Source organism: Melozone crissalis, unplaced genomic scaffold (assembly GCF_028551555.1).
Source record: "Melozone crissalis strain CALT ecotype California unplaced genomic scaffold, PUWL_Pcris_2 ptg000063l_1, whole genome shotgun sequence".
NCBI classification, from domain to species: domain Eukaryota; kingdom Metazoa; phylum Chordata; class Aves; order Passeriformes; family Passerellidae; genus Melozone; species Melozone crissalis.
In genome coordinates, this window is record NW_026535841.1 from 14,942,026 (window position 1) to 14,958,389 (window position 16,364).

The window sequence follows — 16,364 nt, forward strand, 5'->3', positions numbered from 1 at the left end:
TGGGCTGGCAGGGCTGGGCTGGGCTGGGCTGGGGCTGGGCTGGGCTGGGCTGGGCTGGGATGACCTGGGCTGGGCTGAGCCCTCCCACCCCCCCCAGCCCCACAGCCCACACCTCAGCAGCACCACAGGGCTTCTGCTCACACTGTATGCTGCCCTGAGGAATCCCTCTGCCTTCTGAACTCGGGTGTCACCCCTGACCCGTGCCCCTGTCACGGCTGTGTGCCTGTCAGAACCCGAGCCATCTCCCAGAAGCAGCTCTGGGAATGCCAAAGCTCAGGATCCCCTGGCTCGGGCAGTGCCCCGGCTGTGCCCTGGCAGTGCCACCAGCCAGCACCGTGCCATGGATCCCCTGGCTCGGGCAGTGCGCTGGCTGTGCCCTGGCAGTGCCACCAGCCAGCACTGTGCCATGGATTCCCTGGCTCGGGCAGTGCCCCGGCTGTGCCCTGGCAGTGCCACCAGCCAGCACTGTGCCATGGATTCCCTGGCTCGGGCAGTGCCCCGGCTGTGCCCTGGCAGTGCCACCAGCCAGCACTGTGCCATGGATTCCCTGGCTCGGGCAGTGCTCGTGTGGCTCTGAGCACCAGGCTGTGCCCTGGCAGTGCCACCAGGCTGTACCCTGTGCCATGCCCAGCCCCAGTGCCACCAGGCCACTCATTCTCATGCACGGCACTGGCAGAGGTTTCCATGAAAACATTTCAAAAATGATTTTGCAACTTAAGAAAACATACTTCAGCAATTACCATTTCCTTTACCATGAAACCAAATTCACTGTACATTACAGCTTTAAAGCTGAGATCTAAGGTTCAGATCAACTCTTTAATCCTGACTGTGGCTTCGGGTACTTCCTGATATTTATGAGAAATGCTCCAGGCCTGCAGCTGGGCTTTGAACAAAAAAATAATGAACTTCGTTGACTGTGAACAAAGTTCTGCACTCTTTTAAAGAAAGTTAAGCTGTGACATTTTTTAATCCAACACTAAAATCACATAACCCAAATTCTCTGCATAATTCAGGAATGTTCTCAGCAATAAAAAGACAATTAGATCAAACTGAGTTGCTAAATGAGCTGAAATCAATCTATCTAAACTTGAGAATTCTTGTTAGCCTCTCTCCTGAAACACTCCCATTTTACTGTATAATATCTGGATCAAAACACTGTTCTATTCTAACATATTCATGCACCAACTCTCCATCTCCTCTTGCTAGTTAAAAATACAGGTAATAAAGGATATCTTACAGAATACACACCTTACAGAAGTTAATATTATTTATTGAATATGGTTCACAAATCTAATTACAGTAATAACTTCTGGAGTCCTTGTCCCTGTCTGTGTACTGTGACCTCTCCATCTAATACAGCTGTTATTGAGAACTGATGCCAAATCACTTCTTGCTCACTTCATGCAGGATTTGCACACAAAATAAATGTCAGCTAGGCCTGATGTGAATTTTTAATATAGCAGGGAAATACAAAGTTGAAACCTTTATTTTCTCTCTTCTTGAGAGAAAGTACTTCCATGATATTTGCTATGCAGCTGTGTATTACCTCCCCAGTGGCAATCTTTTCTCCTTTCTGTCACATGCCTTCTGCTCTGCTCTGGGATGCAAACACTGCCGGTGTCCCCACACCCAGCCAGGGCAGGGACATCGGCTCCTCTGCCCCAGCTCCACCCCAGGAAAGGAAATGTGGCCCTCAGCACCTGCACTGGGAAGAAGCAAGGCTGTGAGCTCGTGTCAGCATTCCAGACACCACACAGGCTTTAAACTGTGCCTCTCTCACTTCAGGAAAAACTAATGAAGAATGTAAAAGCACTGGGGTCCAGACTCACAACTGGTTAATACCAACCACAGCAATGGATTCCAATGCTTATTTTTGAGAAACTCCCATTTGAAAATTTCTTAACAAATGCTCAGTGAGATTCAGGTGCACCACGTTGGGCTCCTGAGAACCTGGCTAGGTTAGTGAGTGCTGTTCTGAGGGATTCCTCTGGCTTCAGCACAGCAAATAATGGGGTTCATTCTTCTGTCTGCAGATGGTGCCTTCTCTGGGGTTGGAACCAAGAGAGCTGGTAGTACCTGCTCATGGTGCTGCAATACACGAAGGTAAGAGCTCAGCCTTCCTTGTGAGGCATTTTAATACACTTCAACATCCCACTAAAGGCAGTGAAGTGTTTTCCTCCCCGTGTGCACTGGAGTTTCTCCTTTATTTGCCATTCAGGAGCCCAGAGTGCTGCTCACCACGCAGCTGTCTGCTGGTACAGTTCCTGCCTCCTACCTCCTCAGGCGTCTTTTTCCTGTTTATACTTGTACATCAAATGGGCCTCTGGAAAAATCCCTGATTTTCCTTTGTTCTGTGCTCTTTGTTGTGTTTCCATGCAGTCCTTTCCCCTTTGGAGATGACACGGATGGGAAATGGCTCATTGTAGCAACAGGAGACAACAACAATTGCATCACGGTAAAGCAAACATCAAAGCACAGTCCACGCCAAAGAGCTGGGGGAAAAATTCATATGTGACACTCTGACGTGTTGAAGTCCAGCTTGGGAGGGTTCTGGCAACGCAGAAATGAAGAGCAAGCAGTTGGCATTTCCCAAACCTTGCTTGTCTTGGTGTTTGTGTGAAGCAGCCCGGGCTGAGGACACCATGGACCTGCAGCCTTTCACATCCCTGTGATGTGACAGCCCTCCAGGGCCGCTGCACAGCCAGGCTGCACTGGACGGAATTGTTTAAAAAAGCAGCTCTGAAAGACTGAACCAAACTGCAACCTGCCTTTCACTAAGCACTAATTACCCGTCTGACAGCCCACGTATAAAAATTACAGTGCTTATTGTTGATGTTTATTTTCACTTTAATAAGGAGTTGCTGTAGGTAGCCAGCCTGATTAAGTGTTTTAACAACTCCCTTCTGAAGGTAATTAAGTTTTGCAGTGAAATGTAAGGAATTTGGCATCAAAAAACCATTAAGGCAGGTATTTTAAATGAATAAACAAACATAACTCTTTCCAACACACACATTCTGCTTTCTCATGATTTACATAACGCAAATGACTTTGACAACATCTTTATATTCTGTTTATCTTAAAATACTGCTGAGCCAAAAAAATCTGCATATTGTGTTTCTGCAGCTCTAAACCTCTGACCCACTGGAGAGTTCTGCAGGCTACAGAGCAATGAAAGTTGCCACTGTGGGTGAAGAGCCCATGGCAAGGAGTAATCACTGCTCTTAAAGGCACTGAACATGCCCCATCTAAGTGTATGCATTGAGTTTGTTAAATGTTTATCCAGTTTATATGTGAATAATGGAAATAACGTGCTAAAAGTACTTCAGCTGTCTTTAAGCAGCCCTAGTGTAAGGGTTGTGTTTCATTGCTTCATAGTTCCATGTCAGTTGGGTTAGTCACTTAAGAAGTCACAATTTCTAAGGACTGATATTTATTTTATTGCTGTGGGATAGAGAGCATTAAACACATGTGTGTTACGTGCATTAATTGGAAGCACTTTTAAATACTTTAAATGTATCAACACGTTTCCATGTACCGCATCTGATTGATTTGAAATTTCCCAAAAGACATTAATGTGGTAAATGTAGATGCTACCAACACAAATAAACTCGGGTAACTGGGGAGTGTGTGAGCCGCAGGCAGCGCAGCCCCGGCTCCCAGGGCGCCGAGCGAGCGCCCTTCTCTGGACAGCCGAGTTCCATTCCTTGTTGGACTGCTCCACCTCCTGGCGAGCCGAAATTCACCTTATCCCCGGCGGGACAGGGGAAATCACAGCTAGCGGGACCGTGCTGCTCCCGCCCGGGACTGCTCCACCTCCTGGCGAGCCGAAATTCACCTTATCCCCGCCGGGACAGGGGAAATCACAGCTAGCGGGACCGTGCTGCTTCCGCCCGGGACTGCCCGGGACTGCTCCACCTCCTGGCGAGCCGAAATTCATCTTCCCCCGCCGGGACAGGGGGGAACCGCTGGTGGGGACCGCGCCCACCGTGCCCACCATGCCCAGGGCACTCGGAGCCCGCCCGCAGCGGGGGCACGGCCGGGGACAGCGCCCCGGGGCGGGGGAGCCCCGCTATCCGGGGTTAGATCTCCGCCATCCCGGGCTGGAACCGCGCTATCCTGGGCTGGATCCCCGCTATTCCGGGATGGATCCCTGCTATCCCGGGCTGGATCCCCGCTATCCTGGGTTACATCCCCGCTATCCCGGGTTAGATCCCCGCCATCCCGAGACGGATCCCCGCCATCCCGGGTTAGATCCCCGCCATCCCGAGACGGATCCCCGCTATCCCGGGCTGGATCCCCGCTATCCCGGGTTAGATCCCCGCCATCCCGGGTTAGATCCCCGCCATACCAGGATGGATCCCCGCGGGTACGGCCGCAAGGGGCGGTGCCGTGAGGGCGGGGCAAGCGCCGTCCTTCGGCTCCATTCGGCTCCCTTCGGCACGCTCCGGCAGCGCTCGGCAGCCAATCGGCGCAGCGGGCGCCTTCCCGCCTCGCCTCTCTGTCGCGTGCCTTGCTGGGCCGGTTCCTGAGGGCGCGGCCGCGGGACTGTCCCGGGCCCGGCCTGCGGCAGCGGCTCCAGCGGGGACAGAACCGTGCGGGGGCTCGGGGAGAGCGGCTGGCTGTCTGCGGGCGGCTAGGAGCAGTGTCCCCGCGCGGCCCGAGGGCAGGCGGAGGTAAGGCCGCGGCCCGGGGCGGCCCTGCTGGGGTTCTGGCCCCACAGGCTGCGCGAGGCGGGCCGGGAAGGCGGGCCGGCCCGGGCCGGGGCTGGGAGTGCCGGCGATGGGCAGGGCTGGGCCGGGCGGGACCGAGCAGGCCGCAGCGCCTCCAGGCACGTGCTCTGGAGAAGGAGCTCTGGCCCCGGGGGAATGGAACGAACCGGCCTGAGCCCAGCCTCCGGGGGAGCCTGGGGGGAACGTCCGAGGGCCCTGCGTTACCTCGGCTGAGGCCGCAGCTCTGGCTGACTCACAGCTTTAGCCTTGAGGCGGCCTGTGCCCGTCCCTGCAAACCTGACTGAAGGCCTTGCCCACGCTCCCCTCATGGCTCTGTCAGTGTAGAGATCCCCGAGCAGCCGGTTCGGCAGGGATGGGTGTGTTCTGCTGAACCAGTTGAGATTAAAGCAGGGCAGATGCTCTAGTGCTGCTCATACTATTTATTGGAATAAGGGTGGGAAGGAGAAGGTAGAACGCTAATGCTCTAGGTTGCTTGTTTTAGAAGATGACTGGAAGAGCTAGAGCCAGAGGAAGGCCTCCCAGACAGATACCTCCTCCTGCTGCGGTAGGAGATGCACCTGTGAGTTGGTTTTCTTCTTTCTTCACCAGGATTTGAGATTCATACCTCACCTACTTCCGATTTTAATATCAGGCAGATGTGTTCTATGTTTAATGTGTGTATGCATATATTCTGCTGGGTGTACAGTTAATACAGCTCTGTTTTATTAAAGACATTTATTCCGTTTCCAGTAACATGGAACTCTGAATTGTGGGATTGCTTGTGGCTTAAGGTTGCTGTTCTTCCAGCCACAACACTTTTTAATGTAACTTATTCACTAGCCACTAAAATTACAAAAGACATTTTTATAGAATAACTGGTCAGTTACTTGAGGTATCGGAGGGACTGTAGAAAATGAGAAGTCCATAAATTTTAGTTAGAACTTGGAAAGAGGGGATTTGCATTAGCTATTAGTTAAACGAATGATAACTTTAAAAGTTTCCACACTACAGTAATTTTGAGTTTCAGCGTAAATGGTAACTCTGCTACTTAGTATAGGACAAAAAGGGTTTAAGTGTCCATAACAGAAATGTACCTGAAAGGGTTAGAGTGTGCATCCCTCGTGCTGGAGTGTGTGGGCTCTCTCCTCAGTGAGCACTCTGCTGAAGAGGCTGTTTGTTCCCCCAGTGGCAGATGCAGCAGGGCATGCCCGGCCCGCTGCGCGGCCGGCGGCAGCAGCAGCACCCACCGCAGCTGCAGCACCCGCAGCAGCTCCAGCAGCAGCTCCATGTTCCTCCAGCACAGTTGGAAGATCCTGGGGGCCACGGGCACCTGCGTGGCTGTGAGCCCCCCCTGCAGGAGAGGAGGCCAGAAGGTCAGAAGGGCTGGGAAACCCAGGGTGCTCCACAAGAGCACCTGTTCAGGAGAGAATACAGGCATCCTTTAGAATGCCTGTATTTAGAACTAAGGCATCCTTTACACTGTATTAATCTTTTTTTTTGCTTTTCAAAATGAGTTTTGTTATTGAGATTTGGAAGATGTTTCCTGCATAGCAAAAGCTGAAATTTAACATTTTGTGATTACTCTTAAATTTGTCTAATGCCTTTCAAGATTGAATTGCATGATATATTTTTATTTGTTAATATGTGATAGTATATGTGTTATTTATTAATTAGTTGTCATTCTTGAATTTTAAACAATAGGGTTACAGGTTTCCTCAGGACTCCAGGATATGTCTTTAAGAGATAGGGGTGGACGTCGCAGAGATTTCCATGACCTTGGGGTAAACACTCGGCAAGCCATGGTGCACGTTCAAGAATCCAAAACTGGTATGTTTAAATTAGATTCTAGACGTGTAAGCAGTTTGAAATGGAGGAGTTTCCTTTATTTCTGCTCTTAGTTTCCTCTAAAGATCCAAGTAAAAAAATCTTCAGAGTGCATTAGAAAAAGATAAGAAGTTGTTGCTGGCAGCTGAAGGGCAGCACAGACGTTGTCCTGGCAGCTGAAGGCTGTACAGGAAGCTCCAGAGGGCGGATGAGTGTCTGATAAGAGCGAGCCGTAGCTCAGGGGGCTAGAGCAGATCAGACCACCACTGACCTCTCATCTTTGTGTGCCTGCCATGGCTTAAAGAACTGCCTCAGCTGTTGCGGAATGGCTGTGAAGTGGTAACATTCTGTAACTGTTACCATCCAGCGCTCTTTTCAGGTTTTTCAGGAAAAATGATCAAGCTGACCACCAACCACTTCCGGCTGACGTCGCGCCCGCAGTGGGCGCTGTACCAGTACCACGTGGGCTACAGCCCCGAGATGGAGGCGCGGCGCCTGCGCTCCGCCCTGCTCTTCCAGCACGAGGAGACCATCGGCAAGACCCACGCCTTTGATGGCTCCATACTGTTCCTGCCAAAGAAGCTCGAGAACAAGGTGTGATACCGCAATGCCCTTTGATTTTCTGTCACGACTTGCACTTTGTTGTTGTTTCTCACTAGTTGGGTGAGGTTAGGGAATTGATGTCCCACAAGCAGTGTATTGAATATATCAATATAAGCTAATTTGTTGTGTAGAGAAATTTGGTAATAAACTTTGGGTTCTAATGGTTAATTTCTAGAATCATCCTCTGCACAGAAGTGATAGTACAGACAGTACTTCTCCTTTTGTTTCCTTTGTACTTACGTCTTTTCATACCTTCTGTATTTTAACACCCCACATACTTGGAAGGGTGGATGAGTTGGGTATATGTGGCAAGGTTTTGATAGCTGGAGGGGTCAGGGTGGCTCCTATGGGAAGGGGTCAGGGTCAGCCCTGTGTTGCACAGTCATTGCCAGCCAGATTCAGAATGGACCCATCGCAGGCTAAAGCTGAGCCCATCAGCAAAGTTGTTGGCAGCTCTGTGTATTTAAAAAGCAGGGGAAAATTGCAGAGCAAAGAAAAATCTTAGAAGAAACGAGCACCAAGGGGAAAACACCTATGCACTGGTGGTAATCCCTGCCCTCTGTGCCTTGTGCCACTCCTTGCTTCACTGCAGGGACTGGGTGTAGCCAGTGCTGTTCACAGAGGGGCCAGACGAGTCTGGGGTGAAGCTGAATGTGGAAAAGGGAGAGGGGAAGAAGTTTTCACTATGTGTGCTAATCTTTGTCTTTTTACTTCCCAGTATCTGAATCAGTAATTAAATATATATTAGTTGGCAATATGTTAGCTCATTTCCTCAAGCTGAGTCCTTTTCCTGTCATGGTAATGGGTAAGTGATGTCCTTGTCTTCATCTCGAGTTCAGCTGCTCTGGGAAAGCCCCATTCTACCCCCGAGCTGTCTTCACCCCGATGAGCAGAGTCTTGCAGGCTGTAGTTCACAGTCCTAGTGGGAGACTGAATCTGCATTTCAATTAGCCTTGAATTATTGCTTGGAATAAAAATGGCTGAGTCCAGTTTGATATTACTGGAGCAAAATGCAGAGACAGCGCTGTTTGCTCTGGTTTTGTTAACCTCATTTCACTTTTTCAGGTTACTGAACTGTTCAGTAGGACTCGAAATGGGGAAGATGTGAAGATAACAGTCACACTCACTAATGAGTTGCCACCCACTTCACCTACTTGTCTGCAGTTTTACAACATCATTTTTAGAAGGTTTGCTGTACAAGTTATGTCTTTATAAGAAGTTACTCTAAAAATATCTGAAGTAAGTTTTTCCAATCCGATGAATAGGCTACAACAAATAAGTATTATAAATGTAAATTTTTAAGCCTTTCTGGCTACTGTTATTGTGGGGCCAACCACATCTGGCAGTACTGTGAAGTGCAGTTGTGTGTATTTCTGGGCCATGTTAGTGTGAAAGCAGTTCATGCTGTTGTAGGCTGTTACAACACCCCGCCCTCCTTTTTTTGTGTGGGTTTGCCTCTTAAAGCAAATTACAGAGCAGGACATGGAACTGGAAATTTCCTCCTTTGTGACTCTAGTCTTTCCTCTTAACCTTGGTACCTGGCCTGTGTGGTTCACCTGAGATGTAGCCTGTTGGGACTGCTGCTTTCAGCTGGTTGGTGAAGGGTGGAGTTGGACCTGAACTTCTCACCTGATTATTGTTAATAAGTGTCAATGACCTTTATAAATTGAGTGTAATGAGAAGTTTGTATTTTACATAACCAGATGAGCAGTGAGATTGTGCATAGGGATTGGACCATGCATGATATGATGATGATGATGATAATAATAGTAACAATGCTAAAGGACATCCATTTTTCTGTTTTTAGGCTTTTGAAGATGCTGAATTTGCAGCAGATTGGACGTAATTATTACAACCCCAGCGATCCCGTCAGCATCCCTAACCACAGGTTAGACAGACCCCCTTGGTTTTCAGAGGGTGCAGGGGTTGCTGCTACCAGGGCTGTCCTTGTTCCCTGCAGGAACCCTGCAGGGTGCCTGCTGCTCCTGCCTGCCCTGGGCCTGAGTTGGCCTGGGGGCCCATCATGGGGCTGTGCTGCACTCCCTGCCTTCAGTCTGACCTGTGCAGCCTGGCTGATGGAAGGAACTGGGCAGTGTCCAGCTGGATAAACTGCTGGGCTTTTTGTTCTAGAAGTCTCCTGAATGCCTACACACTTTGTGAGATACCTAACAGCATGAAATGGATTTCTTAGCTGACTAAAGATAGCTACCTGTAAAATATTTTTGATTTTGTTAACTTTAAAGAGCTTGTTTATATTTGGATGATGGCTTCATTGTGCCATCACTGCTCTCTGGTGTCTGTGAAGGTGGGCAGGAATAAGGGGTCAGAATAAAGATGCTCTAAAGCACACTAAGATTTTGTGTGTTGTCTTTTGCCAGGCTGATGGTGTGGCTGGGCTTCACAAGTTCTATCCTGCAGTATGAGGAGAACATCATGCTGTGTGCAGACGTGAGCCATAAGGTTCTCCGTGGGGAGACAGTGCTGGATACTATGCACAGCCTTCACTCCCAGGTTGGAGAGGAGAGATTTAGAGATGCCTGTGCTAAAGAGCTGATTGGTTTAATTGTTCTCACAAAGTAAGTCTTCTTGGACTCTTGTCTTGGAGAGCTCTTTATGCTCCATGTCCTGAAGTAGGCAGTAAAGCATCAGAAAGCCAGAAAATGCTGTCATTGTTAAACTAGCAAACAGATCAAGGTTGACAGCATTTGCAAAAGCAGGAAGTACACACTGGTTTTCTTTGATTTTATTACAGTTTAGCTTGTGGTAGAATTGAGAGCCTATTACAGTTTAAAACTTGAAGTTACTACTTCTGAAAGGAGCAAAACTCCCAACTTGCATGAGTACTGACAGTAACTTTGTCATCCTAGTGTATTTCTTTTCTATTTGAGTTAAGATTAAAACAAAAAGTGATGAAATGTTTATGTAGGTACAATAACAGAACATACAGAATTGATGACATCGACTGGGATAACAATCCAAAAAGTACCTTCAGAAAATCAGATGGTTCTGAGATGAGCTTTGTGGAGTACTACAAAAAGGTATGAAAATTTAACTGTGTATTTTATGCTTTAACTTGGAATGTTCAGTCATTGTTACAGGTTTACTTAGGATGCATGGGTTTCTAATTCATAGTATTTTAATTTAACAGAATTTTGTTTAAAGGCCACTGTGCAATCCGAGATCAGTAACTAACCTGCACAGCATGGTTTGGTGACAATAGTCCATGCCAGGGAGTGGTTGATCCCAGGCAGAAGGGCCAGGAGGGCTGCACGGATGAGCAACGCTCTTGGGAAGGTGGGGCAGGGACAGGTAATGTGGGAGGAACACAGATACATTGTCACAGCGTGCAGAACTGAGGTTGGGAAAGGCAGAGTGCCTCTGGATTGAACGTGTCTGTCACAGCTGGACCACCCTCTGTAACTGTCAGGTCTTCATGCATACCAGCTTCAGCAGAAACGGATATGGGAAGGCTCAATTTCAGAAACTTCACTTGGCAGTCTTGTTTGATTCTTGTGATTTCTTACATTCAGTTGCTCTGTAGGGCATAACTTTGTCCATTGCTGAAGTGGAAGGAGCATCCCAGTATTGAGTTAGATACCCCAGATGATAATGCCTCAAGCAAGGCACAGGCTTTGTGTCTGTTGTCTCTTACACATCAGTAGTCTGATGGCATCAGTTGAGAGAATAGTGCTTCCCTGCTTTGCCTTTTCTGGCAAAACCAATTCTTCTGAGATGTGCTAATTGAAAAAGGTTACTAGTTGCTTTTGGGTTTGTTTTAGGAACAATACTTGTTTTCTAAAGTGAGCATTATTATTCAGAAATAATAATGTTTGCTATGAGTAACTTGTTTGTTATGAATAAATTAACATGCAGTCTATATTTCTGATACAGCAATATAACATAGAAATTAGTGATTGGATGCAGCCTGTTCTGATCAGTCAGATGAAGAGGAAGAGAGGGAACATACAAGGAACTGTGGCTCTGATTCCAGAGCTGTGCTCCCTAACAGGTACTATAGCATTTTTCCATATCAAAGCATCTGTCAAACCATAATGCCTACTGAAAGAGGCATTCTGACAGCAGCTTTCTGCAGAGTTCAGGGAAACTGTTTTGTTTGTATAAATGTGAGTTTAGGAACACATTTTTTAGCTAAAAGATTGGATATTTAAATGGGACTGGAAAGCTTGAGGGGGTTTGTTGTTGCATAGTGTTAAGCTATGGTGTTCAACATCAGCACTCTGATAACTTGTAGAGTTTTGGTGATAGAACTTCTGTTGAAAAAGAGCAATTTACTAGAAATTAATGATAATTCTGTAAGATAGATAAATACTTGTTTTGCACTAGCAGTACCTGAACATCTCAGCACTGTTTGTTTTGATTTGAGAACGGACTGAAGAGCTGCAATGCCTTGTGTAGTTTCCTCTCTAGTGCAAAAATCCAGGATATTTTTTTCATGCCAATGGGGATGTATGTACAGGAAGCAAGTGAAAACTTTGGCTACTGCTGCCACCACTTCGTGTGTCTGCAGGACATGTAGCACTAATCTGCATGAGCTGCAGGTTTAATTTTTACAGTCCATCATCTTAACTGGGACTCAGAAAAGGCTTTGTTGTTGGCAGGACTGACTGACAAGATGCGTAACGATTTCAACATGATGAAGGACTTGGCCATCCACACGCGGCTGCCGCCTGAGCAGAGGCAGCGCGAGCTGGGCAGGCTTCTGAACTACATCCAAAAGTATGGCACCCAATGTCCTCTCTGTTCCTGTGTCGTGAAAGATGTGCACAACAAACTTCTCGCAGCGAAACTTCTGAAATCTTACTAGTTTGAAAAAGTCAGCAGGAACAAATTTCTCATGATTTTCATTCATATCTTGTTTTTAAACAGAGATGACAATGTTCAGAAGGAGCTCCGAAACTGGGGTCTAAGCTTTGATAATAAATCAGTGTCCTTTACAGGAAGAATTGTTCAAGGAGAAAAGATCTTTCAGTCAGGAGCCATGGTAAATAATAAATCAACTTCTAAAATCTTCTGGATGTTTCAGTGATGAAACAAGTCCTTAAGGAAGGAAATAGGGATAGAGAGTGAAAATGTTATATACTTTGTCCAAGCAGGAGATTTGCAGATTAAGTTGTTCCCGAGCTGTGGTTAGAAACCCTTGAAGGCAGTCCATCACGATAGGGCTGTCCTTGCAGAACAGTCCTTGTGGTCAGGCACACAGTCCAGGAGAGCAGAGAGGTTTCCCATTCGTTTCCATCTATTAAAGAGGTGCCAAGGCTTTACGGTGAAAAGCCACTAAGGATTTCAGCTGGGTAGCTAGAACACAGGCAGCGTGTGCTCAGCACAGGTGGGATGAGCCATGTGAGCAGTGGAGATGTGCATTCAGTCAGAGGCTGCTGTCAAACACGAGCTCTTTGCTCTGCAGTTCGACTACAACCCTCAGTTTGCCGACTGGACCAAGGAGACGCGCGGCGTGCCCCTGATCCGCTCCATGCCCATGGACAGCTGGCTGCTCATCTACACCCGCCGCAACTACGATGTGGCCAACACCCTGCTGCAGAGCCTCTTCAAGGTCACCCCCTCCATGGGCATCCACATGAACAGGCCAAGCATGTGAGTGTCCTCACTGAGCTGAGGGAAAACCGTCACCACGTGGGGCTGTTCAGCGAGGGAGGGTGTTGTGTGTCACACAGCCGATGTCTGGGAGGTTTTTAATGAAGCAGAGATGCTTTCGGTATGCAGATTGTTGTTTTCTCTTGTGATTGACTTTCCTTACTCATACTTTTATTTCTGAGAGCTTTTCATATGCCTAAACTAAGAAGTATCAGGCAGACAGTCATTGAGCAAACCCTTCTTTAAAGGAGTATTTTCTGCTGACTCAGGATGTATTCTGATTGTGATCTGTTCTCCTTGCAAATATCCTCCCTTGAGTACCTCTACTTGCTTTTAATTTTGAATTTCATTGTGATTGGAAGCCTAATTTTGGAGGTGATTCCTTTTAGTCTTCAGATGTGTGAAGGTAGTTTGTTAATAGCTGTAAATGTGGCATTTCATACACTATGGACGTGTAGTTAGCTTTTATGCTTTTGCTGAAGTTTCAATAGCTGTTAGCTGTTCTTTTTCTGTAAACATTTTCTCTCTTTCTTTTCAGGATTGAAGTAGATGATAGAACAGAAGCATATTTAAGGGTTTTACAGCAAAGGATTACCCCTGACATAAACATAGTATGTACTTGAACCCATAATTTCAAATCCTGTTTCTCTCTGTAACTGGTGTTTAGTGGGATTTGCTCTCAGAACTGCAGCTTTGGGCCCCTGAGAATCCACTACGTACCTGCTCATCCTCCTGTGCAAACCTACCAGTGATCTTGGATATCCTTCTGGATAGGAGCCTTTGGTTCTGAAGTACAGACACTGACACTTTGCAGTTCTTTCTTTCATTGTCAACATCTGAATATTTCTCTTGCACCTACGAACTTTTTCCTAAAGAACTGTTTAAGTGCCGTATAGCTCTGAGAATGCAGCTTCTTACAAAGATTCTTTTTCCTTCAAAGGTAGTTTGTATCTTGTCTAGCTCCCGAAAGGATAAATACGATGCCATCAAGAAGTACCTGTGCACAGACTGCCCCATCCCCAGCCAGTGTGTGCTGGCTCGCACTTTGAGCAAACCGCAGACTATCATGACGGTAGCAACAAAAATTGCCTTGCAAATGAACTGTAAAATGGGCGGAGAGCTCTGGAGTGTTGAGATCCCCGTAAGTATTTTCTTAGGAATGGTAACTGCTCTTCTGAGGCTTTATTTCAAAAGGCAGGCCAGTACAGCAGGTCCGTGCTGTGTGTGGTTGCCTTGCAGCTGAAGCAGGTGATGATTGTGGGCATCGATTGCTACCATGACACCGTCTCTGGGAAGCAGTCCATCGCGGGCTTTGTGGCCAGCCTCAATCAGTCAGTCACACGGTAAGAGCAGGCTGCCACAGGTAAAAACCCCTTTCCTTTGGCTGAAAACAGCTTCAGTGGGGTGGTCCATCAGCAAAATACGGAATTGGTTTGCTGTAATGGTTAATGTGAAATATATTGTGAATTTTTCCCACTGCATCCCTTGAAGGAGTGGCCTTGTCCCACATTGCTTGAGAGAAGGGTCAAGTGGTGGAGACATGGCTGGGACAGGGTCTTCCCCTTTTGTGTTGACTTGTGTGAAAGGCTCTTCTTGGTTGAGAAGAGTTTTAAGTCACGCTATGGCACTTCTACCATGTTTTTATTTAGGGGAAATATTCTCATAGAACCCCAGGTCTTCCTTGGCTGCATTGATCTGTAAAGACTAAGTGGTCATGGGCATTTTAAAAATAACTTTATTGCAGTAAGCCTGGGAAATGCTTTAAGGTCTCTTTCATTTTGTTCTTCACAGGTGGTTCTCCCGCTGCGTAGTTCAAAGTCGTGGGCAAGAACTTGTGGATGGAATCAAAACCTGCTTGCAAAGTAAGGGAAGGAGTTCTGCTCTTGTAGAGTCAGATCTAAGAACTGACAATTCAGCTTCTCAAAACCCTCCTCTCCTGCTGGCCTGAGAGAGGAGGCTTTACCAGCCTGCACTTGGATAACAACAGATTAAACATTCCCTTATAAATACTGCTGAAAATGAATAGCATCTTGTGTAAATCTTTCACTGATTCCCACATTCCTTTGCAATAATTAAAAACTACTGAGCAGTGCACTTCCATGAATGCTTTAAGGGAGCCTGATTTCAAGGGGGGCAGCTCCTGCTATGAGAGAGGCCAGCAGAGCAGGTGTATCCTTGGGTCCTTTCTATTTGTGGGTGCACAGGCAAACCAGAGCTCTTCCTTGCAGGTATGTTTGTGTAGCATGATGCTGACCCATTTCAGGTTACTGAAGGATTGAGGACCTTACTTCTCCAACTTGCTGGTTTTCTAGGAATAAAAATCTATTTCTGTTTTGGAATGAATTGTCATTACAACTAGTGGCTATTACTCTTGTTTTTTTAAGGTGCTCTGAGGAACTGGTCGAAGTGGAATAAGTCTTTGCCCTCTCGTATTTTTGTGTATCGTGATGGTGTTGGAGATGGACAACTCAATACTTTGGTTAATTATGAAGTGCCTCAATTTCTGGATTGCTTGAAGAGTATTGGTACTGACTACAGGTAAATCCGTTTTTACCAACCCTTCTCTTTGCACTGCCAGAGGAATAAACACTGGGATACAAAACAAGGCTATGGGTGAAGACTGTGTGTCTAAAGTTGCGAACAATGTCTTACTTAATCTGAATCAGTAAAGACTTACATGTGACATTAATGCCCTGGAACTCCAGAGAATCTGCTCCTGAAATAGTCCTAGTGCAGTTTTCTAGGAGAGTATTGTTTATTTTCCTTTTTCCTTTCTTTTAGCCCGAGACTCACTGTGATTGTGGTGAAGAAACGAGTGGGTGCCAGGTTCTTTGCGGAGATTGGGGGAGGACTCAAAAACCCACCCCCAGGGACTGTTGTTGATACAGTGGTGACCAGACCAGAGTGGTGAGTTCCTGCAGAGGCAACACTTCCTGCTGCTGCCAGCAGCCTGGGCAGAAGGGGGATAGATCCAACGCTACATGGACTGTAGGATCAGGCGTAAAAATACTTCCCACACTTGTGTGGCTCAGGGGCTGCAGAAAATGAGCAGTGTAAGCTAAGGGCATGTGCAGGGTGGTTATCAGGAGGAAAATGGGATTGAACAAATAGTTGAGGTTGTTATGGCCTCAAGACCTGGTCCATATAATAAGGTTATTCACGTTCCTCCTGGCCTTTCAGACACAGAGGAAGCGTTTGTGGCCACAGCCTAGGCATCCTTCTGGGGTGCACTCAGTGAGCACGAAGTGAAGAAAGCAGGACAAATAACTTGGGGCCTGGCATTTTCCCTGTCAGTAACAGGCTGGGGGGGTGTTCCCTGGGGCAGGTATGATTTCTTCGTGGTGAGCCAGACGGTGAAGAACGGCTGCGTGGCACCCACCCACTACAACGTGATCTACGACACCAGCCAGCTGAAACCCGACCACGTGCAGCGCCTCACCTACAAGCTGTGCCACATGTACTACAACTGGTCGGTGAGTGCTCCACTGACACCATTTCTTACCTGCACAAGCATCTGCTCCTTCATGGAGGTGGAGCTGTGCTGCTGCATTGCCTTGAGGCCTCTGCTGCACACCCAGCTCAGCACACGCTCAGCTCGTGCCTGAGCCGTGCTTC

General features: G+C 47.3%; 1 protein-coding gene across 1 annotated transcript in view; it reads left to right on the plus strand.

Moving 5' to 3' along the window:
- The window catches only part of PIWIL1 (piwi like RNA-mediated gene silencing 1), a 60,665-nt gene that overhangs the window by 43,907 nt on the left and 394 nt on the right, over nt 1-16,364 (plus strand). Inside the window, 23 exon segments of the mRNA XM_054289060.1 lie at nt 2,380-2,455; nt 4,336-4,426; nt 4,429-4,511; nt 4,514-4,642; nt 5,212-5,289; nt 5,902-6,082; nt 6,411-6,536; nt 6,913-7,127; nt 8,202-8,323; nt 8,944-9,024; nt 9,515-9,712; nt 10,063-10,174; nt 11,028-11,145; nt 11,756-11,873; nt 12,024-12,138; nt 12,562-12,749; nt 13,288-13,360; nt 13,690-13,890; nt 13,989-14,092; nt 14,541-14,611; nt 15,134-15,287; nt 15,531-15,656; nt 16,075-16,222. Coding sequence (XP_054145035.1) covers nt 2,380-2,455; nt 4,336-4,426; nt 4,429-4,511; nt 4,514-4,642; nt 5,212-5,289; nt 5,902-6,082; nt 6,411-6,536; nt 6,913-7,127; nt 8,202-8,323; nt 8,944-9,024; nt 9,515-9,712; nt 10,063-10,174; nt 11,028-11,145; nt 11,756-11,873; nt 12,024-12,138; nt 12,562-12,749; nt 13,288-13,360; nt 13,690-13,890; nt 13,989-14,092; nt 14,541-14,611; nt 15,134-15,287; nt 15,531-15,656; nt 16,075-16,222 — 2,908 coding nt within the window.